General features: G+C 32.8%; 1 protein-coding gene across 2 annotated transcripts in view; it reads left to right on the top strand.

Moving 5' to 3' along the window:
* The window catches only part of PLCB1 (phospholipase C beta 1), an 814,021-nt gene that overhangs the window by 520,002 nt on the left and 269,000 nt on the right, over positions 1 to 25,019 (top strand). For both annotated transcript variants that reach the window (XM_074287888.1, XM_074287889.1), the window contains exons 5-7: positions 2,345 to 2,424; positions 11,052 to 11,105; positions 12,847 to 12,922. In XM_074287888.1, the coding sequence (XP_074143989.1) occupies positions 2,345 to 2,424; positions 11,052 to 11,105; positions 12,847 to 12,922 (210 nt within the window). The remainder of the gene's footprint in view (positions 1 to 2,344; positions 2,425 to 11,051; positions 11,106 to 12,846; positions 12,923 to 25,019) is intronic.

The following is a 25,019-nucleotide window of genomic DNA, read 5'->3' as shown; positions in this document are numbered from 1 at the left end:
ATTTGTCCCTTCCTACTTTTCCAGTTTTTTAACATATTACTCTTCTCTTCACATTCTATAGTCAAGTGTACTGTTCTTCACCTCCCATCTCCCATCTGAACTTTTGTACAAGTTTTTCACTAAAACTGATATTCTCTTTCTTCTTTTAAAATGCCTATCCTCCTTTAAGACTCAGCTCCAGGGCTATCTCCTCCAAGAGGTTTTTGTCAGTTCTCCTAGTTGCTAGTGTTTTTCTCTCTAAGATTTACTCTACATTTGTCCTGCATATGTTAATTTAGATATATAATCTTAAATGCAGAAACCCTTTTCAATTTTTTTTAATGTCACCAGCATTTAGCACCACATCTAACAAAACAATAAATACTTATTGATTGCTTGATTTAGGCAATTGAATAGAGTAATTGGCATGGAAATAAGATTTTAAAGGGTTAAAAGGTAAGTATTCCATAAAGTGTAAGTAACTATCTTTTTGATAAGTTTGGTGTGAAAATGAGAGAGAGTAATAGGATATGTGAGGGGAGAGAATAGAAAGAAGTTTCCTTTGGAAAGAATAGACCAAAGTATATGCTTTTAGGGGAATGTATGAATAAAGAGAGAGAAATTTAAGATGCAAGGGCTGGAAAGGGGTCATAACTGTTGAAGCAGTGGGTGAGGTCAGAAACAGAGAAAAGAGATCAGCTTTGCAAGAGGGAATAAAACTTCTCTGAGACAGGAGAGGTAAAGAAGATGGAAAAAGAAAGAAATGGTTAAAAAAAATTAATTCATTGCTCTTGAAAATGTTTGAATATCTTCAGTCTATGTTATACTATCCAATTAATTCACCAACTAATTATTCAGTACACTATTTCCTTACCCTTTTCTAAAAAGTCTTTGCCATAAAATTTACTGTGGCTTTATAGTATTCATAAAGAATAGAGAAATCTCAAACTTTTTTCTTTAAAATCCCAGCCTTTCATTTTTCTAGAAGCCTAAAGATCAGCAGGGGCATAGTGATTACAAGGAAATATCTGAAGAAAATAGAAATGTTGCTGCTGTTAAATTTGTTCCTTTCTCTGCCAAGGATTATGTAAAACAACAGGATAAAATATCCTCAGAAGGGGGCATGGCAGGGACAACTGCTTTGGAAATGAGCCAACAAAGACTTCAAAGTCCACTGGCAGATTCTAATCTGCTGGTCTAAATTAAGCCTTTTTTCAGTTGTGTCTGACTCTCCATGACCCCATTTGGGATTTTCTTGGCAAAGATATTGAAGCAGTTTGCCATTTCTTCTCCAGTTCATTTTGTAGATAAGAAACTGAGGCAAATAAGGTTAAGTGCCTTGCCCAGTATCCCAGAGTTAGTGTCTGAATCCAGATTTGAATTCAGGAAGATGAATCTTCCTGACTTCAGGTCCCCACTGAGCCATCTATATGTCCACAGGTCTAGACCTATAATTAAAATTTTGTCTTGGTCTTCAATCTATTTGAGACATATTTGAAGTTCTCTTGCAAATTAATGGGGCATATATGTCTGTTTTATGTTGTGGATGTGACAGGACCTTTGGTTTTATCTTTGTGAACTCCATCTTTAACCTATAATCTTTAATAGTTACCTGGAGTAGTAAGAGGTTAAATGTCTTGTCTGTGTCTCCCATTATAAATTAAAAAAAAAAAAAAAAAAAAAAAAAAAAACAGGATTTGAATTTGGATTTTGTTGGTTCTAAGGCAGACCCTCTATCTTCTATAAGATAGAACCACAAACTTATTGAAACCCTTATTTTAAAAATAAATTGTAGTTAAATTTAGACTATATGTGTGTGTATATATATATATATATATATATATATATATATATATATATATATACATAAAGCAACAAATCAGTACAATAGATAAGAGTACTGAGTCTGAAGTCAAGAAGATTCATCATCCTGAGTTCAAATTAGGCTTTAGACAATTCCTAGTACTATGATCCTGGGTAAATCACTTAATCCCATTTGCCTTGAGTTTCCTAATCAGTTAAATGAACTGGAGAAGGAAATGGTGAACCACTCCAATATTTTTGCTAAGAAAATCTCATAAAGGGTCCAGAAGAATCAGATATTACTGAAATGATCAATACAAGTTTAAAATGCATACACACACACACACACACACACACACACACACATGCACACACATATTTATTAAAAAAAGAAGCAATTAATAAAGCTGAGATAGGAGGTGGGGAACCTATTTGGATTATGCACTTCTTACAAGCAAAAGAAATTCAAATTGAACATTTGTCTTCTTGGGAATAAACATAAAAACCATCTGACGACAATGCTTTACCTGAGCTAACAAAAGTCTAACTTACATCTCTTTAGGAATGGACAGATGAGGTTTTCAGTTTGGCAACAAACCTGCTGGCACAAAACATGTCTAGGGACGCATTTCTGGAAAAAGCGTAAGTAGCTCAAATATTTGTTGATAAGGGTGTTACTTCTCCTTCTGAGTCAGTTTCCTTTCCCCTTTGTTAGTCTTTTGTTTATACAATTGCTAACTTTTTCATAGTTATAAACACGGATCTTCCTCTCAGCTTGTGTTCCACTATATGATTATGGAAAATTGCCAAGAAACACAACTCCTTCCAGGAAACTGTCTTTTAGAGTTATTGATGAACAACATGCTTGCATGCCAATGTGTTAATTCCATTACACACAGTAGGGTAGAACTTCCAAGTCCTGCAATCAGCTCCAGTATTAAAAACAAGGAATTCTTTATCTTACCCTCCTTCTGCATTTGAATATGATTATTTTTAGAAAGGATAAGGGTAATTGGGAGGAGAAAATTGGCCTCAGAATCCGTATGACCTGCGTTCAAGTTTCATCTCTGAAATATACTGGCTGTGTAGGCAAGATTTTAACTTCTGAATGCTCTGCCAGTGAAATCATACCCCCATGGGGAAGGAAGACAAGCATTTGTTAAGCATAGTGCCTATTAAGTGCCAGGTACTATGCTAAGTGGTTTATAAATACTCAATTGACCCTATCAATGACCATGGAAGATACATGCTATCATTATTATTATTCCTACTATACAATTGTGGAAGCCAAGGCAGAGGGTACCTAATATGACTAGGACTTCACAATTATAAACATCTGAGGCTATATTTGAACTCAAGTCTTCCTGACTTCAGGCCTGGAACTTGATCTACTGTGCCAACAAACTTCCTATCTATAAACATGAATTCATATACATATATGTGTGCATATATATATATATATATATACATGTATATAATTTATTCATAAATATTTTTATTATTAGTCCAGGAGGGAGAATGAACAATATATGCTACTTGATTTTCTGTCATTTTAAAGTTCTGGTAGTGAGCCTCAGGGAAGCTACTACTGTCCATAGATCATTGAGTCAATATGCACTGATTCTTGTCTTTGCCAGAATGAAAACAGATGTTCCCTGAGAAAGGTGCCATGGGAAGATATAGACAGTAGGAATAAAGAATATATTAACTTGATAAAAGGGAAAAGGCAAGGAGGAAAAAGAAAGGCATTAAGAAATTATGATGTAGTCAAAATCATTTTGTCAATATTTAGTTGGCTAAGGCAAATGGTGACAATTACTTTTGAGTTGTGGTTATGTTGGAATTTGGACAACTCATTAATTCATAACCATGGACTTGTATTTTAGGTTATATATAATGAACTTCCTCCTCCTCTTCTATTTTTCCAAACCTACCAATAGGCCCTGCTCAAGAAAATTCTCCCCTTTCAACCTTTTCCTGCTTCTCTGCTCACACTGATTATTTCCTTGTCTGAATTACTCTTGTAACATATAAATCCTGATTAGTTTGTCACTCATGTATTCTTTAATTGTTTTAATCTGGGCTAGTCCTGTCCTCCAACTAGACTGTAAGTTTGAATTAAACATGTTATTAGTCATATATCCAAAAAAATACCTCCATTTCTAAATACTCTGAGAAAGGAGAAAATAAGGGATGAATAAGATAACAGTATAACTATTGAAATTTGTTTTATGAATGAAGATTCAAGGTGGGAATGGAATAGGATTAAAATATGGACCATTGTTCCTTGAACCAATTCACTTGCTTTTAGGGTGAAAAGTCTCATATTTAATATATTTTTAAGAAAAATTCAGCCTATATATATATATATATATATATAAATTAAAAAAGAAATAAATAAAAAAGACAAAAAAAAAAAAAGAAAAATTCAGCCATACAACAAGATTATATGATGATCAATTCTGATGGACATGGCTCTCTTCAACAATGAGTTGATTTAGACCATTTCCAATTGTTCAGTAATGAAGAGAGCCCATCTACCCCCAAAGAAAGAACTGTGGGAACTGAGTATGGACCATAACATAGTATTTTTACTCTTTCTGTTGTTTGCTTGCATTTTTGTTTTCCTTCTTAGGTTTTTTTTTTTTTAATATCCGATTTTTCTTGTGCAGCAAGATAACTGTATGGATATGTATACATACATTGGATTTAACATATATTTTAACATATATTAGAATACCTGCCATCTAAGGGAAGGGGTGGGAAGAAGAAGGGGAAATTTTGGAACAGAAGGTTTTGCAAGGGTCAGTGTTGAAAAATTACCAATGCATATGGTAAAAAGCTTAATTAAAAAAAAAAAAAGAAAAGAAAAAGAAAAACTCAGCCATACAGTTCCACATCTTTGTGTTTTAATAATCAGTTGTCCTTCTTGGGTCCTCTTCACCCATGGCCAATGTTAAATTACTCAATGTTGTAGGCTGAAAAGGCTACAAATCAATTGGAGTTTCATTAATTAGTAATCCCTTAAGTTCTTGCATTCCCAGTATATACCTATAATTATAAATCAGACTCATTCAAGCAGGCATTGGTTTTGACAATAAAAGTTTTTCCACTGTTTTATATCTTAAGATAATTAAAGCAATCCAGTTATTTAGAACTAGGTCAAGTACTTTTTGAATAATTCCTTTCATCATGGCAAATGAAGACATTTACTGTCAAAGATATCCAAAACTCACTGCATTCAGATCAAAGCATGAATGGGTTCCACACTTAGGTAATGTAACAAAACAAAAGCATATATACATATATTTTGCATGGTTTGCAGATGACAGACCAACTTTTGATTTGATATTTGCAGGAGTCTGAATTACTCGCTGAGATCCTGAAAAATTTGCTAAGGGACAAAGTATAGACTACTAAATTGATATCACCTCTTCCTCTACTATATTCATAAGTAAGAACTGTACCAACTAGTAGAAACATTCAGGAACTGACGACAATTATCTCAATTTTACTAATTCATTTTCTGTTTAAGGAGAAATGGAGAAGACCCTAACTCTGTTCCTACCTTGTGTTTAAGTATGGACTCAGAGGATAGAACTATTTTAACATATTTGTCTTACATCTGATATATAGATATGTCAATGGATCAGTTATCTTAATTATAGGTGGTGTTTGGGGATAATGAAGAGCATAACTTTCATTGCCTTTTCATAGTATTTAAATCTTTTATGTTTCTTTCCCCCCTTCCCTGTCCTAGCCTCCCTAAGGATCCAGGTTCTATGCAGAGAGCCCAAAAAGAACAGGTTCCATTGGCAGATTTTCCCACAACCTTCCTTCCAATGTTCCCTTCTCCTGCCCCCTTCCTAGTTAGATGCTCACTGTCCTCCATTCCTATTTCTATAGAAAGGAATTCAAAGTCTCAATTTATTTCAGCTTCACCTACTTTTATCTTCCTTTATCTTTTGCCAGGTAAAGTCTTTTTAACAAATTTTAGGCTAAGAGTCACCAACTATAATCCTTCTAGTAAGATGGTGGACTGTTGGACCTTGACATCTGCCCTAATTTTGTGTCCAATTATTGCTGTTTTACTTTATAGTACACCCTAACAACTTCCAGGCTTTGTCATTAATCTTTCAGATATACTCTTTAATCAAAGGAGCCCCTTTCATTTTCATGAATCTTAATTCATGCATACATATAGACATACATATAAAAATCAGAATATTTACTTCTTGAGAGCAAGGACTAACTACATTTTTATTTTATTAATATGTTATATTAGTATATAGTGTTTATTAGCATATAGTACAGTGGAATGAAAATTGCAAAAGACAGAGTAAAATTACTAAATTCACTGACATATAATAAAATGTAAAGATTTTGGCATCCTAAAAATCCCTATCCAGTTTCATCTGGTCCATGTCAGTTATTCTGAATCAGTCTTAGATCAGTGCACCACATCCATTTAGATTTTTGTCACAGGATTACTTAATATCCAAATTATTGCTTGTCCCAAGTAATTCATATATCATTATTAGGGCTTAATGAATTACTGTTTATTCATGCATTTCCATAAATCATCCATAAAGAGAGGATGCACACATGAAAGATGTTCTCAGATTCTTTTAGTATTTTCTGTTTCTCTGGTATATCCATCTCTTATTGTACCACATGAACATTTTATATGATATTTATGCCCTTTTCTTAAAGATGCCTTTTATGGTCTTTCTTCTGCATATCATTATTGACAATTTGCTCCTGGCAACAAGATTATAGCTTAATTGGAATTTTAAAGACTCTCTAAGATTACATGATCTAAACCAGGACTTCTTAAATTTTTTCCACTCACAACCCCTTTTTACCTAACAAATTTTTACATAACCCCATGTAGATATGTTGATATTTTAAAAGTTTTATAAATCAAATATTTACTGATAATAAATTATAATTTCAAAATCCCCACTTTCAGTTTTGAAACCCATATGGCTAACCACAGTTTAAGAAGCTAAGGTCTAACCTACTCTTTTTACAGATGGGAAAACTAAGAATCAAGGAGGTTTTTATTTATACATCATCATACAAAATCTCTTATAACAGTTAGGACTTGAACACAGGTCCATGAACTTCAAAATCAGAAATCTTTTCATTAGTACCCATTATGATTTTTTTCCATTTCCCTTTAGGATAATTTCAATTTTTACTCTCTGAGAACATTGTATTATTCTATGACTCGTAGCCATATATTGGTATTAAAAAAAGATATTAGTAGAATTGAAGGAAGAGCCAATAGCCGTCACAAGTGTAACACTATTTCCCAAATATGACACAATCCGAGATTCTCTTCCCATTTTCTTCTTATATTTCAGGCATTCTAGATTTAGAGCTAAAAGAAGCTTTAGAGATCAATTAATCCAGTTCTCTCATTTTCCAAATGGGAGTACTGAGACGCAGGCAGGGAAATGATTGTAAAATTTAAATATGATTTATTCAAATGAATTAATATTTCTGAAAAATAGAAAATAAAAAAGCAAAGATACAAAGAAATTGTATCAGTGGCATTTTATCTTAAGCTTACATAAATCAGTCAATATAAGACAGAGGTCAAAAAACTCAGAAATGGAAATAACAAATGTAGCCCTTCAGCTCTGGACACTTGAAAAAACTCCTCAAGGTAACCCTGAAGCATTAGGATTTATATGATTTCTCTTGAATCCTCATTTTGGGTTCTTCTATCAATTAACCAAATTACATGTCCCCAATAATAATAATATAAATTGACTTTTACCAATATCAACAACAACAAAAATGGATTTTCTGAGAAGATAGAATAAGAAAGGAATTTATATAACATCAGTTATGTGAAGTTAGGACTGCACTCACCTCATACATGTTCAAATTTTACACAGAAGATAGTGAAGGACAAGTAGGGTCAAGTGGTACTTTATGACTCCTAACCCTGAGAAGCCTGTTCTCCCTTCAGAGAGTTCCTACTTTAGATCATAGGCTCATAATAGTTGATGAGTTTTTCCCTTACTCAATTGAGCTGGCTCCTTCTAGGATATGATTTTTTGGTTGCTAGGTCAATTCACTGCTAAGCAGAGTGAAGAAGGTAGCTTAACTGCTTTTTTGGAGGTGGGGGGTGGGGCCCTGCTACTAGGGTCTCTTTTTCTGATTAATTTATTAATTACTTATTATTAATTATTAATTTAAATAATTAATTATTTATTAATTTCTTCACATTCATGAAATCATAACCTGAGCCATTTCATCCCAAAATCCTCATATACTTAATATCATGAAAGAAGAAATACAATACAAATAGAATTGTCATGTCCTTAAGGCCACATGGTAGGTAGGTAGGAGATTAAGGCGTATTTTCCCCTCCCTTATCCAAGAATTCATAATATTTGTCAGTCCAGAGCTTCCAGAGAAGAGACTGAGATTTTCAGTTCAAACCTTTTGTATGCATTCTTGGTTCCAACTCAACAGCTAATTTGAAAAAAAAAAAAAAAAAAAAAAAATCATTGCTTCACTCTGTACAAACAATAAAAAGTCACAGGATTCCTGCTCATGCTCAAAAGCAAGGGAGGGGAACCTCAATTATGTATGTGAGAAGCAGGCTCATCAAGTCTCCTTGTGTTGGATTGGAACCAGGAGGAAGTTTTGTACAAACTGTATATAACCACTGAGAAGGTCAGAAACAAGCATGCTTTGAGTCTTGAGCTTTCACCCACTTATTATACCAATGTTTGAATTCTTTGCATTAGTGAAACATGGAGCCAAGGACAACAAGCGTTTTGATTACAAAGTTGTTTCATATCCTGTGTTACCAATCACTTATTATAAAATATAATGGAGAAAAATGACTGGAAATTATAAGCAATGTCACCTTATAAAATTAGCAATAAGCCGTGAAAGCAAAATTAAGTTCCCTAAAAGCTGGCATTTGGCATTCATAACCAAATGAATATTATTGTCCCAATGACATTTCAAGAATAAAACTAGCAAAAGAGCAAGTAAATACAAAATAGAGCAAATTTATCAATATTTATATTTTGATATATTTTTGTCATAAGTGATTATTATATTTGTATTTAAACATCTTAGCACCCGATTTGCTATATAAAGAAATAGAAGTAGAAGTTAGGAAGATGAAGTTGTGCAAAACAGCTAGACTAGCACAAATATACTTTGCAGAAATCAAAGATAAATGTGATACAGTCTTGAAATCATTGAAGAATTATTTTATAAACTATACTAGGAATCAAAAATGAATGACAAATATCAGTACTGAAAAAAAGATGATTGAGAGCAAACAACTTTAAATACCTACAATTATTTTTTATCTTCTATCTGTACACATGCCAAAAGTATCCACCATGTTAACAAAAAATAAAAAGCTAGAGTTTTGCAAATGATTTTCTATAACAGATTCCATCTTTATAGTCTCATAATTAACTGAAAAGTACAGGCAATATAATATTAATGACTTAAATTTTTTTGTTGATTGACAAAAAAAAAAGAAAAAAAATGTTTGAAACCCAGTAGAGTAAAATTCAACCTTAAAAAGTTTATCTAATTTTTCATGTATATAATAAGATCATAAAATATTCCTTGGAAAATGCAACTATAGGGATAATTTTATTTAGTGACTCTTTGATTATTATCATCACCAAGTGACAATAATTACTAGCATTTATATGATGCATTAAGGTTTCTAGATTGTCAATATTATGTGCCACTATGACTGTAATTATGGAGAAAGAGATACAGTTAATATTAGTTGTTAGTCCTTTTTGTGTCATGGTCCTCTTTGGATATTTACTGCAGCCTACTAACTCGTCATAAAAAATTGTTTGCCAAGTACATAAAATATTGCAAAAAATTTTGTTGAAATAACATTATATGTATATATATATGTATATGTATATATGTATATATATATATATATATATATATATATATATAAACATATATAGATAGATGATAGATAGATTAATCGATCATGACCTTGGGTTGAAAGTCTCTGTTATAAAGAGACAAATGATTAGTTCGGTCCTCCAATGCCCCATTTCATGTAATAGTCTCCTGATAGCATCAAGTCCAAGTGTGATACAAGATATCCTCAATGAGATCCATAGATATTCAAAAGAGACAGGCCTAATAATGAGTTCAAACAAAACTGAGTGGACAAAACATATCTATTATCCAAACTGTGGTTTGCAATTTGATAGCCAATCCAATGGGTTAGATTGCCTATATATAGATCTGGGGCAGGAACAATAGATGTACAATAAGTTGGGCCTAGAATGGAAGAATTAACTACGTTTGAGAAAATACACTGTTCTTAATAATTTCAGATTGCTTCTTGGAACAAAGACACATCTGTTTAATTCATATAATCTTCTGGTAATGTTGTATGGGGATTATTGGAACACAATTTTTGAGTAATCCAAGTTAACCATGTTTCAAAAGGCAATGTAGTACATTAGTGGGTGCTTCAGCAGACTTCTGCTGATGACCTAATGAGTGCAAAAAAACAGTATAACAGATATCACTGGGAAAATGTACTAGTCTTGTGGTGAAAATAAAGTATAAAAGATCGGCAACTGGAACATTCCAGTGATGCCCATGGAATGTACAGAGACCTAGGAGACCTCACAAATTGGAACATAAGATACAAAAAATGTTGGCAAAACTTATTTATCATGAGAGAATATGTGTGGGTTGCAGTCTGCACTAATGAAGAAAGTGTCCATGTCAAAGAGATCACACATATATTGAAGAATTCATATTTTTATATTGAAGTTATTCTAAGTTATATTAAACCAACCTTATGAAACATGTTCTAAGTTCTAGTCTAAAATTTCTCTACAATTACAAATGAGGATAGTACTTTTTAAATTTCTTTTCTTCTCAATCTATATAATTATTGTTCAGGGTAAAACTAACAAATGATGAATTGTAGTAATAAATCAAGCTCTCCCAAAGGACTTTTTTTTCCAGTATTTAAGAAATGTTATTAAAACAGTATTTTAAATTTAATATATATATATATTAATATATATTATATAATATAATTTAATAATTAATAATTTTCCTTGCTCAGCTACAATTCAGTTACATGAAAATAGTAGTGATATTCTCCTCCAAAATGATAAAGAACAATAGGATATATAAATGTATTTGATTAGTGAAGTTTTATTTTTATTTTCTTGTAAGTACTGTGAATAAAAAAGAATGTTGTTTTTCTTTTTCTTCAACAGCTATACCAAACTCAAGCTACAGGTCACTCCTGAAGGACGAATTCCTCTCAAAAAGTAAGTTCCATTAAAGACTTTTTAATTGTCTTGAATTGACATTATATTGGTATTATCTCATTTTATAGACAAGGAAACTGAAGAAGAAAATTCTATGATTTCAAGAACCACACACACACACACACACACACCCCTTTCAGAATAACATCCTAGATTCATAATTTGATGAATGAAAATAAATAGGTGAGTAGTATTATATTGTAGTAGACAACATCGTATAGTACAGGGATCCTTAGTCCTGATTCCCTGAAACAAAAGTATAGATAAAATAAATATATTTAAACACAACTGAGAATTGCCTGTACATGTATGCATAGTATATGTATAGTACGTATATCATATAGAAGTATATAAAGTTTTATATTATATATGATGTGCTATTAATTGATTGATGTTATTTTCAGTATAATTGGTTTCCTTATAATGCTATATATTATACTTCATATTTAACAACACTATTCTGAGAAAGTATGCTTAGATTTTACTAGAGTGCTAAGACTCCATGGAATACTCAAAGTTAAGAATCCATTGTGTAACAGAAATAATAGAAATTTTAATATGTCCTACTCCTTGAGCCATAGTCTTGCTTTCTTCACCAGTGGTTTCTCTACAATTACAAATGAAGACAGTACTTTTCTGTCTATGATTGAACTTTCTATGTATTATTATTTAATTTCATTAGATTATTTTCCCCAAATTTGAGAAGTTTCTGAATCTTTTCACCTAGGATAAGTTTATTTGGGGAAGGGGGAACCAATTCCATGGTTTCAAATGATCTTCCTTCATCTAAATCAATATTTCACCTGAAGAGGCAGCCAGTTAATAAATACAATGGACAGAGTGCTAGACCTAGAATCAGGAAGAACTGAATTCAGTTTGAGCCTCACACATTTACTAGCTGTGAAAGCTTGGGAAATCTGCCTCAGTTTCTTCATCTACAAAAAAAGATATAACAATACTTGCCTCACAAGGTGGTTTTGAGGATCAAATAACATGGTATTTGTAAACATATTGAGAACTTTAAATTTGTATTTATCATCATCATCATCATTATCTCTATTTATAATATCTATTATGTTGCAAAAATCAATATCTGTTTTAGACATTGGACCGAATAATTAAATCAAGGAGCAGCTAGATGGCACAGTGGATAGAGCACCTGCTGTGAAGTCAGGAGGAGCTGACACTTAACACTTCCTAGCTGTGTGACCCTGGGCAAGTCACTTAAACGTCAATTGCCTCAGCCAAAAAAACAAAAAACAAAGAATAATTGAATCAAGCACAATCCTTTTCATTTAGTATAGATATCACAGATGTGAACATTTAAAATGTTCTTTTCTTCCTTCCCTTCTTCCTTTTTTCCTTCCTTCCTTCTTTTTTTAAGATAGAAATAGTGAGGAAAACTGGGCCTATTATTTCATTATAAAAGGAAGTTCCCAGGGAAGAATTTCCTCTACTATTACAAACCAGTGTCCTTCTTGTAATTTAGTCTTAGTTACCCAGGTCACTGAGAAGTTAAATGACATGCCCAGAATCTCATAGTTAACTTTGTGTAAGAATTAGGCCCTGAAGCCGTGATTCTATATTGTGCCTCTATTATGAATTTGTGAGTTTTTAAAATGTTATGAATATTACTTGAGTTAATAAAACATTTTCACATTGAATTATTTCTATAGAATTAAGAATAAGACAACGTAATATACCTTTTAGCTATTTTGTCTTTCTTTTTTCCTTTTCATAGCCTCTATCGCATGTTTTCAGCAGACCGAAAACGAGTTGAAACTGCTTTAGAAGCTTGTAGTCTTCCATCTTCAAGGGTAAGCATATGGACAACCTAAGAATAGCATATCTGACATCTCTTTAAACAACCTAAACTAAATATTTCTTGTATTTTTCCACCAAAATATATTTGTAACCCAGAGATTTTAAAGGTGCTTGTTTATTTTTAACATGGGAGACAACAATGGCATTCTTGCTTATGCATCTGAAATTTGTGAGACTATTATATTCACTCAAATACTTTTTTCTTGCTTTCTTCTCAAGAAATATATAGATATATGAATATAACATTCCTTAAAAGTGATTTTTTCTTTCTTTATTCTCAATACATGTATGTTTACATATGTGTATATATGCTTATGTATATGTGTGTAAATAAATCTTTATCTTTCTATCTCCATATATAGATAGATATATGTAAAAGCATGCCATTCACTGTAGCACAGTGAGTAGAGCATAGGCTTTATGAATTCAAATTTGGCCTCAGACACTTACTTAACTCTATGACCCTGGACATATCAGTAAAGCCTGTTTGTCTCAGTTCCTCATCAATGAAATGAGCTGAAGAAGGAAAAAAGCAAATCATTTTAGTAACTTTGCTAAGAAAACCTCAAATGGGGTCATGAAAAGTCATACTTAACCCAACAAAATAACGCAACAAAAGCAAACATTCCTTTAAAATTGAATTTCATAGCATGTTTTCCAAATGGAAACATATTTGATTTATTTTCCATTTTTATGTTTCTATTGTAAATTCTATCTGATATAATAGAAATTTGAACATATTTATCTATGAGGACAATGATCATTTCATAAAGAAAAGATAATCTCTTCTTTAATTTGCTTCCTTGTTCCATTGAAGTTTTATTATCATAATTTTAATTAATAATAATTTATACTATTTATTTTATGTCATGTTATATATATTATACATTATATTATATATTTATTAGATATAATTATAATAATAACTTATTCAGTAATCCTAAGTGAGGGAAACAACTTAACACCATGACTTTCAGCTCTGACTTTTGGTTACTTACTAGTGATTGTTTGCCTTGATATAGGAATAAAATAGTAATGATCAATCATAAGACATTTCAGAGTAATTTTACTTGGCTACCATTATTTAAAACATTTCTTTTATTCAGTAGTAACCAGGAGGACTTGAATACTATTGTCGGTAGTAATTATTATATGTTTTAATTAATTTGCCTACAGAATAAATCTGAGCACTGCCCAAGGCCTTTGGAGCCCTATTCTTGATTTTCATGCTGTGGGAAATAAACAAAATATTTGAATTGAAACTGATCTTATCCCAGACCCTCATTTTCAATTCAATAAACATTTATTAAATGTCCACTATGTAATAGTCCTATAATAAAGGCAAAAACCAAAACAAGTCCAGACTTCAAGCACACATTTTTCCTGGAAATAATGGTGGAGAAATATGAGCACAAATAAATACTCACTAATAGCAAAATAATTACAATGGATTCTGTAATTGGAAGGAACCTATTAATAAGGTGGGAGAGGAGAAAAACTGACTTTGGAATCAAGGGAGTTCAGTTTCTCACTGATAAGTGTAAAGTTGGATTAGTCATTTAATATCTTTAGGGCTCAGTTCTTTCATTTGTAAAACCGAGATGTTAAAATAAATGGTCTTTTGAGATCTCTTCCAAAGCTAGAACTATGATACTATGATCCGTATGGGGAAGGTGAAACATGATCTGAGCCTTGAAGAAAGTTAAGGATTTTACAATTAAGGACACAAAAGCAAGAGATGGAATTTTCTGTACAAAGAATATCAGGGTTGCCAACTTGACTGGAGCACAGAACATACATGAAGGGAAGTAATGTGAGATAAGTCTGGAGAGATAGATCAAATATACTATATGATATAGAGGAAACGACATAGTTTGGGAGTCAGAGAACCTCTTTTTAATCATGGCTTTTCTACCAATGGAGCAGCGAGGTGAATCAGTGGATAGAACTCAGGGGCTGGAGTCAAGAAAACCCCAAGTTCAAATATAGCTTTAGACAATAGTGTTGTGACCTTGGGCTAGTCACACAATCCTGTTTGCTTCATTTTCTTTATTTGTAAAATGATCTGGAAAAGGAATGGCAAACGGCCTAATATTTTGCAAGAAAACCTGAAGGATCAGACAGGACTGAAATGGGTGAACAACAAAAAATCTTTTCTCTCTGGGCTTCCAGTCTCCTCACCTGTAAAGTAAGATGGTTGTTACTTAACGATTTCTAAGGTATTTTCTACTTTTGTGTCTATGGTCCTAAAACTCTGGCCTTCTGCCACTATCCTTTCTACCACATTATACAACTTCATCTTGTTAAATTGGCTTCTGGAAAAGCCAATCTCTATTATTATTATTATTATTATTATATCTATTATTACATCTATTTTTCTTTATAACAGTTTTCTGGTATCTTTAGGATAAAGGTCTCAATAGATAGACAATAGTAATTATTCCAAAAATGCTTTGTTTTCTATTCTTCGAAGCATTTTTACTTATTATTATTTATTTACTTCTCATTAAAGCATCATAGTGAACCTTACCATGAGTAGGACAGACACAGCATCCCATTTGACAATAAGGAAATGCAGTCTTACAGAAGTTAAACAGCTGTTAAAAATTTGTGCAGCTACCAGGAGAATTGTGACTAGAACACTGCTTTCAGTACTAAACTATTTTTTTTAACTCTAATACTTCATGTTAGGGACATCTGCTTTCCAAAGAATGCTACCAAAGAACAATCAGATTCTCTTTCACGGTTTGTACTAATCAAAGACAGAGTTGCACCCTTATTCTTAAAGCATAGATTTAGGGTTTTTTATTCTATTTCTTGAAAATTCTGCCTTTTCTTACCATCCTGATACACTGAAAGGAATATCTTACTTCTTATGACTTTCCCAGAAAGGGAAATATGTGTGTTTCCATAGCTTCCTGAATGCTTTCCAAATTGTCATTTTAGCCCAGTGTTATTCAAAACTCAGGGATAAGTCCAATTCACCAGCTTTATTTACTGCTTATAATAACATTCTTTCTATTTCCTTTTTTCTTTTCTTTTTTTTTTTTTTTTTGGTGGGGAGCAATTTCATTTAATGATTTAATGTTTAAAACTGTCTAGTTCTTTGGTTCCCTTGATCTCTCACTTTGCTTTTTTCTATGTCAAAAGCTAACAAATACTCGACATCATTATGACACAAGTATCTGTTTCTGGATCAAAAGTAAAACCTATCAGGTAATAGAGGTATCAAATAGAGTCATTTAACTCTGTTGCAAAGGTTGAAATTTGAATATATCCATAAAATACATCTTTTCTGGTTAGAGTTTTCAAGGCTATGTTTTATTTTCTCAAATCAAATCCTTTCTTAAAAATCAATAAAGCATAAAGCAGAATATTTTTATTGTCTATACCTCTAAATCAACTGCAATTATAAAAACAATCTAGAATTATAAAAATAATATTTGAAATACTACATGTTCTTTTGTTCTCTTTTTATAATTTCAAACAACATCTAGATATATCCATTATCACAAATATCTTGAAGGGATGAGAAAGTAGAAATATGGGGTGAATAATTGCTGTTGTGTTTTCTTTTTTTTTTTAAATTTGAACTCAATTCCTTTTTTGACATATTTTAAGAATCAAAACCTTTGATTCATCAGTGTCTTAAAGAACCAATCCCCTTAAAAATTATATCCTTAGCCTCCAATGCCATCCAGAAATGGAATAACTCCTATTTTAAAAGATTATGCTGTGTTAAGAATATAATAACAAAAATATCTCTTCTCTCAAGAGGTTTACATTCTACTAGGTAATTTTTTTTCTCCTTATATTTTATCTTCCAGAATTTATCTTGTTAAATAGCAATGCTATTTCATTGCATGTCACATTGGAAACAGAGCTGGTGAAGTCCAAATTGCACTTTTGTGCTGTATGAAGCGATCTTTTTGAAAAAACTGCCTGCAGATGTTTTCTATTTTATCTTTGTTTGTAGTCTATCCTTTAGCTGAATTGACAATGTTCTTAATATAATCTCACTTTAAGCTTGTTTTCTCCTCAATTTTGTTTTGAGGTTTTCTGAAGCAGTACTGCTTATAATAAATTTTCTTCCTCATCAGTAATGTTTTATAAATGAGTTGTTATTTAAATTAACATAATATTTAGATACCATAAATCTTTTTTTGGCAAAGAGATTAAGATAATTTCTGTGTTCTTTTGGACTCCTCATTGTGGTAAATTTTACAAGGATTATAATTATAGTTCATGCTCTGAATATTCCCAAATCCTATTATCACTGACAGGTGTAATCCCCCAAAGACAACTACTTCATCTCTCCCTTAGGCTTCTATGTATACCTTGACAGGTTTGAATTTGTTTTTATTGGTATGGCTTATGAGTCATTACTACTGTTCTTTTTTCCCATGATTATCAATTAACATTAATTAATCTTAAAAGGGACTGTTTACTAAGATAACTGTAAGAATAATTGGTACAAAATATCTCCTCCCTTAAAATCTGTGATACACCCTACCCCTCCATACAAAATATAAGAGGTAACATGCTTAGACCTCAAATATGGTAGAGGGAGTATTTTATAACCACTAAGAGTTCTTTTATTGGAGTCCTCAACATGCCTCCCTAGACAATTCATCTTACATTTTACAAGATTTTCTCACTTCTTGCTTTAAAAGAAATTTTGTTATTGTTTTTGAAAGAACTGAATTTAGCCCATGAAATCTTTCACATTTTTGATGGAGAAATTAAACTTATTTTTACATCGGTTTCTCAGCAACACAGATGGAGTTATTTATGGACAAAATTGATTTAATAGGGAGAATTCTAGTTCCTTTAAACAGCTTTCTATCATATTTTTGGAGCATTAAAAAACTATTTATATTTTTATCATAACCCCAAAAACTTAGAATATGTGATTGGCTGGCTATATTGTGTAATTAAGGATTATATTAATTGCTTTTTTGGTTTATCAAGAGCTGAATCAGCCATCTCTATCTTCAGTTTCATGTCTTATGTATTAAAAAAAAAAATTGGCTTCAGAAATTGTATAGTTTAGGAGATTAAAACACTGATGGTTTTGACTTTGGAAATTGTGATGGAATGGAAACAGATGACCTTGCAAGGTCTAGATGGAGAAATTCTTTTTTTGTTGTTTAATTTAAATTTAAATTTATTTATTTATTAACATTTTTTTTGAAAGTACATATGCATGGTTAATTTTTTACAACATTATCCCTTGCACTCCCTTCTATTCCGAATTTTCCCCTCCTTCCCTCCACCTCCTCCCCTATATGGCAGGCATTCTCATACATGTTAAATATGTTATAGGATATCCTAGATACAATATGTGTGTGCAGAACCAAATTTTTTTTGTAGTTGTTGCACAGGAAGAATTGGATTCAGAAGGTAAAAATAACCTGGGAAGAAAAACAAAAATGCAAATAGTTTACACTCATTTCCCAGTGTTCCTTCTCTGGGTGTATCTGATTCTGTCCATCATTGATTAACTGGAAGTGAGTTGGATCTTCTTTATGTTGAAGATATCCACTTCCATCAGAATACATCCTCATACGGTATTGTTGTTGAAGTGTATAATGATCTCCTGGTTCTGCTCTTTTCATTCACCATCAGTTCATGTAAGTCTCTCCAAGCCTCTCTCTATTCATCCTGCTGCTCATTTCTTACAGAACAATAATATTCCATAACATTCATATACCATAGTTTACCCAGCCATTCTCCAATTGATGGACATCCATTCATTTTAGATGGAGAAATTCTAATACTGTATTCTTCATATAATGTGAATAAATTAAAAAATGTGAACACATATAAATGAGGAAACTGATTTAAGAGACTTATGTCTGTCTCAGTTTTCTCATTTATAAATTGAAGATGATATCATCTAGCACCCAGAGTTGTTGTGAATATAAAATGAGATAATATTTGTAAAGGATTTTGTAAAACTTAAAGCAATATATAAAAACTAACTAATTATTAATCTATTATTTATTTTATTCTGACCTCTCCCTTAATTTGAAGTAAATTTGATAGTTAATAAATATTTATTAAGTGTGTACTCTGTACCCCAGACACTGTGCTACATACTTGGGATGATAAAATTTTGTGGACAAAATTCTTAGCTAATGAAAAGAATAAATAGTAGCATAATAGTACTCGATTAGTCAAAATAATGTAATATAAAACTAAATTATATACAGTCATAGATTTGGAGTGAGAAAGAACTAAAGAAGTCATTTAACCTAACTCCTTCATTGTATTTATGGAAACTGAGGCCTAGAGTTACCCAATGTCCCATAAGTAATGTGTATTCATACCCAAGTTTTCAGACTCTCAGGTCCACTGTGTAACTCAGTCTTTAGACAAACAAAATCATATAACTGTCTGCTTTGTATTTCAAGCAAATTTCCATTCTTTCAGACTACTGGCATGCAATTTAATTAGTCCCACTTCAAGGGACCTTCAATGCAAAATGAGATTTTAAAGGACTGAAAGAATTATAAAATTGAATAAACATCTCTAGTGGCTAAAAGATAATGAAAAATTTCTAAACAAAGACAACAATGTCTAAGGCATTTGTTTGTTTTTCTAAATCAGTTTATGTTTTAGAAAATAGACTTTATTCATTACAAATATAATTAGCTTTATGGGTTCTACTTAGTACGTATTTATTCATGTAAAGATGTGAAAGCCAGAATCTATTCCAGAACTAGGAAATACTAACATTGGTAAATTACCATTTTGCAGCCACATCAACAATATGTACTTGATTTTCATACTCACTAACTCCATAGCCATAGAAGATATCTTTTAGTCACCAGAACGGATTCTGTGAAGCTAAGTGGGGGAGGTCTTGAGCATTCTACAGAACGAAGGAAAAAAAAAAAGGAGAGGTTGGAGGGAGAATGGGATCTCTATAGCCATTATGTCCAGAACTCCTTTCCTTGTGTTTCAATGGTACAGTATAAATGGATTTGTTAGCAATGATTTCTTTTTCCTTGTCTTTCTGCATACTTTACTTGCACACTTGAAAATTTGTTCGTCTAAGAGACAATTCTACTTGTATTCCTCAAAATTCCTGGTAACATTACCTGCTTTCCTTTCACATACCTCCTCTCCCTGCCTGCTCAAATTAAAGCACCTTTCAGAAAGTTAACTGTTGAAAAGTGGGTTTTCATCATGACAAAATGCCTTCTATTCATCTGTAAATAAGCCAAATGCATTTGTCTTTTTTTGAAACCTTTGGATCTTTTTTCTATATTTAGAAAATGGGGTTTTTCAATAGCAGTTTTTTAGATTTTAGATTGATATAATTTTACAATTCTACATTTAAGGACCATTAGCATGAACTGAGTAGAGAAGTAATTAGAGTAGTTCCTGTGAATTTCCACGTATCACTGGCATAAGAATACACAATTTTTTGAAAATGAGTTAATTCCATTTCTGTTTCTATGGAGTAGGGAGGAATGCAGATAATAGTCTAGACTGACAATCTTAATGAAGTAGAGAATTCCAGTAATATTAATTCTTTTAACTAATGTTGAGAGACAGACCAGCCACCCTTTTGTGATTTGTAGCCTAGAGAGAGATCTGGACCATTCAGGAGTTACATAACTCTCCTGTAGTCCCTGCCCTAGTATATGTCTGAAGTAGGCTTTGAACTTTGTTCTCTCTTAAACTATATAGCCCTGCTTTTCCCAAATCCATAAATACATTAATATATTTTTTAAATCTTACTTAGGCTGATAAACCTACATTTTCTATAGGGAAACACACGCACATGTTCTATTAAATTTATAAATATAGTGTATTAAATTGCCATCCCCAGGTCAACTAAAAGTGTGTTTTCTATTCCCATAGCCTGTTTTCACCATTGACCAATGGGAATTTCAATGTAATTATTGTAACTTTTGAAATTATATGTTTCTTTAGAAGAAACAAATCCTGTTTAACACAGCATGCAAACTATTATCCTCCTTATTAATATTTCACTTTTAACTATTGAATTTAACCTCTAGTTTTTAAACTTAAAAGCAGTTAAAAACATTATATTCATTGAATTTACTGAGAAACCATAATTCAAAGGCTTGACAGAGAGAGAATAGTTGATAATAGCTCCCTGTCTCATGTATACAATAGAGTAAAAACCTAGTCACAGTCATTGTGCACTGTTAACTAACCTAAGGTGTTACAGATAAGATTTCTTGAGTATCTTCTGCTTTCTCATTATCTTCCCTTACTTCTATTAGATACCTATATTTACTCATTACCTACCCTAGGAATCACCATCAACCATTTTCTGCTGGAATATGTGGGTATAGCAAATTCACATACATCTACAAAATCAGTTTTGTTTGTTTCTTTTGTTTTGTTTTGTTTTTCCTGCCCTAGTTCTCATGGTAGACTATTCCTATCTTTGCCTTTACTGAAATTCACTTCCTCCTTACTTTTTACTCTTATAATTTCTATGTTCCCTTTAGATTCAACTCAATGTCATCTCTTGTGGGGGAAAAAAAAAATTATTGATCAAAATAGGAAGCCTTTAAGAGATAAGCCAGGATAAAACACACAGCAGATATTGCCCACCTGCAACTGCCAGAGTTACACTTGTGAATATGTGCCCAACAGTTCCCACAAAACCAGTATTAGCAGTCTCTGTAATTCATGGAATCCAATAGAACATTGATCCCAACAAAGACAGCCCAATGAGACAGGTTTTTGACATTGTCAAAAAATATTGATGATCCTACAATGTCTAAGATACTTGAAATATCATTTTCAGTGAAGCAGCATTTAATGAGAAAACAACTAGACCAGCATGGAGCAAGCCCAGAGGGGGGCAGTGTAATATCCAGAAGATATCAATAACTTTTAAGACTCCCCTGGAATTTGGGGAACTTTATGGATTAGCTCCTTGGCTTGTTCATCAGAACAATATCTCCTACTGTTGAGGTGTGAGAATGGGCTTGGAGAGAGATGCAGGTCCAACGTGAAAAGAATTCATGAACCTGGAAAACTGTGGCAAAAAGGAAAGTTTTATTTTTTACTAAGAAAGAATTCTCTTAGTGGACTAACCTCAAATCAAATTAGGGGATTAGTAAAGAGTCATTCATAGGCCTTTGTTTTATGGCCAAATCTTAGCCTGGGAAGGGGGGTGGGGGAGGGACAGTTTGAGCTGATTATCAGCTGAGATCTCCAACTGAATAAGCTACTAGGAGTGGTCTTGTACTAATTTTTAACTCAATAGAGGGTTCAGCTACTCAATAGACATATAGCTATTCAATAGAGGGTGTAGCTAGTCTCACCAAGTAAACAGAATGAAACTGCTTATCTTGATTCCCAGTTGTAGGTTTCTCCCAAAGGAGAGCTCCTAGAATTTCTCTCCCATCTCCCCAAAAGTTCAAGGAAGGATTTGCATAACTACTACTCTGCTTGAACTAATTCCATCAAAACTGACCTTTATCCACCTTGACTTTTGCTTTCTGGTCTCAGATCATTTACATTGCCTTTCTGACTCAGATCAGTATCTAAACCTATGACATTGAGGTCTCACCTCTAGTACCTGTGCCTTTACATTTAAAGGAGAAGTGATGCACCTTTGTCTTTCAGAGGATTTTTTATAATATAAAATATTACATATATATAGTTAAATATGTAATTAAGTATAAAGTATTAAATTCCCTGCACATAGTAATTCCATATCTCTAACTTTCTAATCCCAGTGATACAAAATTTCAAGATGCCCAAGCCAAATCCATCCATTTCCCCCTCTACAAATTTAATGTTCTCTCATCTCCATCCAACTCATCCATACATCTCTTATGTTCCATATTATCTCTGCCTTCTTTTCTATTCCACCATCTTGAATCCCCATTCTGTCATTAATATAGTTCCGTTTATTCTAGACTTCTTCCTCTTTTGCCCCTTTCATCTTTTGGCAGTCATAGATCCCTGACTCCCTCTTATAAAATACAGTACCCTCGTCATCCTTTCCATTATTGGTTTAGCCTTTACTGTGTCCCTCAGTACACTAAATAAGGAGAAAAACTCTATATACTCTTTGCTCTTCCTTGCTATTTTGAGATTCTCCCTCTTCTGCCAGTACTCAGTAATCTTTCCACTTTTGAGATTTGTTCTGTCCCAATTTATCACCCAATCCAAGTACTTCTCCAAGTCATTTGTACTTCTTTCTCAAGAAATTCAATGTCTAGACCACAGCCTTTCCCTTCAAAGAAACTCTAATAATAGAAGACTTCAACATACATGGTGATTTTTTTCCCCTAAACACTATACCTTTCCAGTTCTTAGACTTTTTAACTTCTACAACCTATATTTTAACTTCAATTTAGCCAAACAGAAGGATGATTACATTTCTGATCTTGCTATCACTCACAAGTATTCACTTTTTTTTTATAGCTTTTTGCATGGGTAATTTTTCAACATTGACAGTTGCAAAACCTTTTGTTCCAATTTCTCCCCTCCTTCCCCCCACCCATCCCCTAGATGGCAGGCAGACCAATACATGCTAAATATGTCAAAGTATATGTTAAATATAATATATATATATATACATATCCCTACAGTTATTTTGCTGTATAGGAAGAATCAGACTTTGAAATAATGTACAATTAACCTGTGAAAGAAATCAAAAATGCAGGCGGACAAAAATAGATAGATTGGGAATGCTATGTAGTGGTTCACACTCATTTCCCAGATTCTTTCGCTGGGTGTAGCTGGTTCCATTCATTAGTGAACAAATGGAACTTATTTGTTTCATCTCATTGTTGAAGAGGGCCGTCCATCAGAATTGATTATTGTATAGTATTATTGTTGAGATATATAATTGATGAGAGTTAGAAAAGGGGGAACCCCTTTTGGTTCAGCGCAAGGATACATAGTTAAATGAAGTCTAGTGACAGCACAGAGTCCCCTGTAAAGGAATTTACAGGCCCAAAACCCTAGATTGATTTTAAAAAAAGGTTTATTGTAGGGGTTTAGAAGTAAGGGCAAAGGTAGAAAGACGCCAGGGCCAGAGGTGGTCTCCAGGTGGACAGGAACCCTTACATGGCTGGAAAGATACCATGTTCGGGGGGCTCCTACAAAGAGACTGGGGTCCAGAATTTCCTTTTTATAATCTTGAAAGTGGGTAAAGTCCCAGGCTCCTGGCTGGTTTGGGCCACAGTAAGCATTGAATAGAAGTCAATGAGTCCTTAGATAAGGAAGAAGCTGTTTGTGGGGGTTTGGGAAACCTGAACAGATAGTGGGGGCTGGTTAGCTCAGATCCGGTGGGGGCTGGGAAAGCCCGGATGACCAGGATTTGTAAATCAAAGGTCAGCTATGGGAGGATTGGAAATCAGAAAGGAGTCTTAAGAGGACCTCAATCCTTATCATAATGATCTCCTGGTCCTGCTCATTTCACTCAGCATCCGTTCATGTAAGTCTCTCCAGGCCTTTCTGAAATCATCCTGCTGGTCATTTCTTACAGAACAATAATATTCCATAACATTTATATACCACAATTTATTCGGCCAATCTCCAATTGATGGGCATCCACTCAGTTTCCAATTTCTAGCCACTACAAAGAGGGCTGCACAAACATTCTTGCACAAAGTATTCCCCTTCTATGATTGAGAATTCTAGTTACTTTGCCTGACTATAATCTCTTATCAGCCCATTCCTTGTAAACCTATCATATGACTTTGCAATGACCTCCAATCCCACTAACCCTAGTACTCTACCCAGACTGCTCTGCCTTCTTTTTCCCACTTTATGATTCCATTACTCATTCATTTCCAAGTATCAACTCTGGATTATTCCCACTCTCATACTCTTTTTTTTTTTTTTTTTTTTTCTGTTGAATCATTTTGGAGGAAATTAAACAATTATGTTGACAAGGTCCCTTAGAAATTTCTGTTATCTAATCTTAACCAGACAATGACATGGTGCATTGGATAGAGTGCTGGGCCTAGAATCAGGAAGATTCATTTTTCTGAATTCAAATCTGACACAGATACTAGGTATATGACTCTGGGCAATCACTGAATCCTGTTAGCCCCATTTCCTCATTTGTGAAAT

This window comes from Sminthopsis crassicaudata, chromosome 2 (genome assembly GCF_048593235.1).
Source record: "Sminthopsis crassicaudata isolate SCR6 chromosome 2, ASM4859323v1, whole genome shotgun sequence".
NCBI classification, from domain to species: Eukaryota; Metazoa; Chordata; class Mammalia; order Dasyuromorphia; family Dasyuridae; genus Sminthopsis; species Sminthopsis crassicaudata.
Note: the sequence above shows the minus strand (reverse complement) of the source record. Positions and strands in the feature narration are given on the sequence as shown.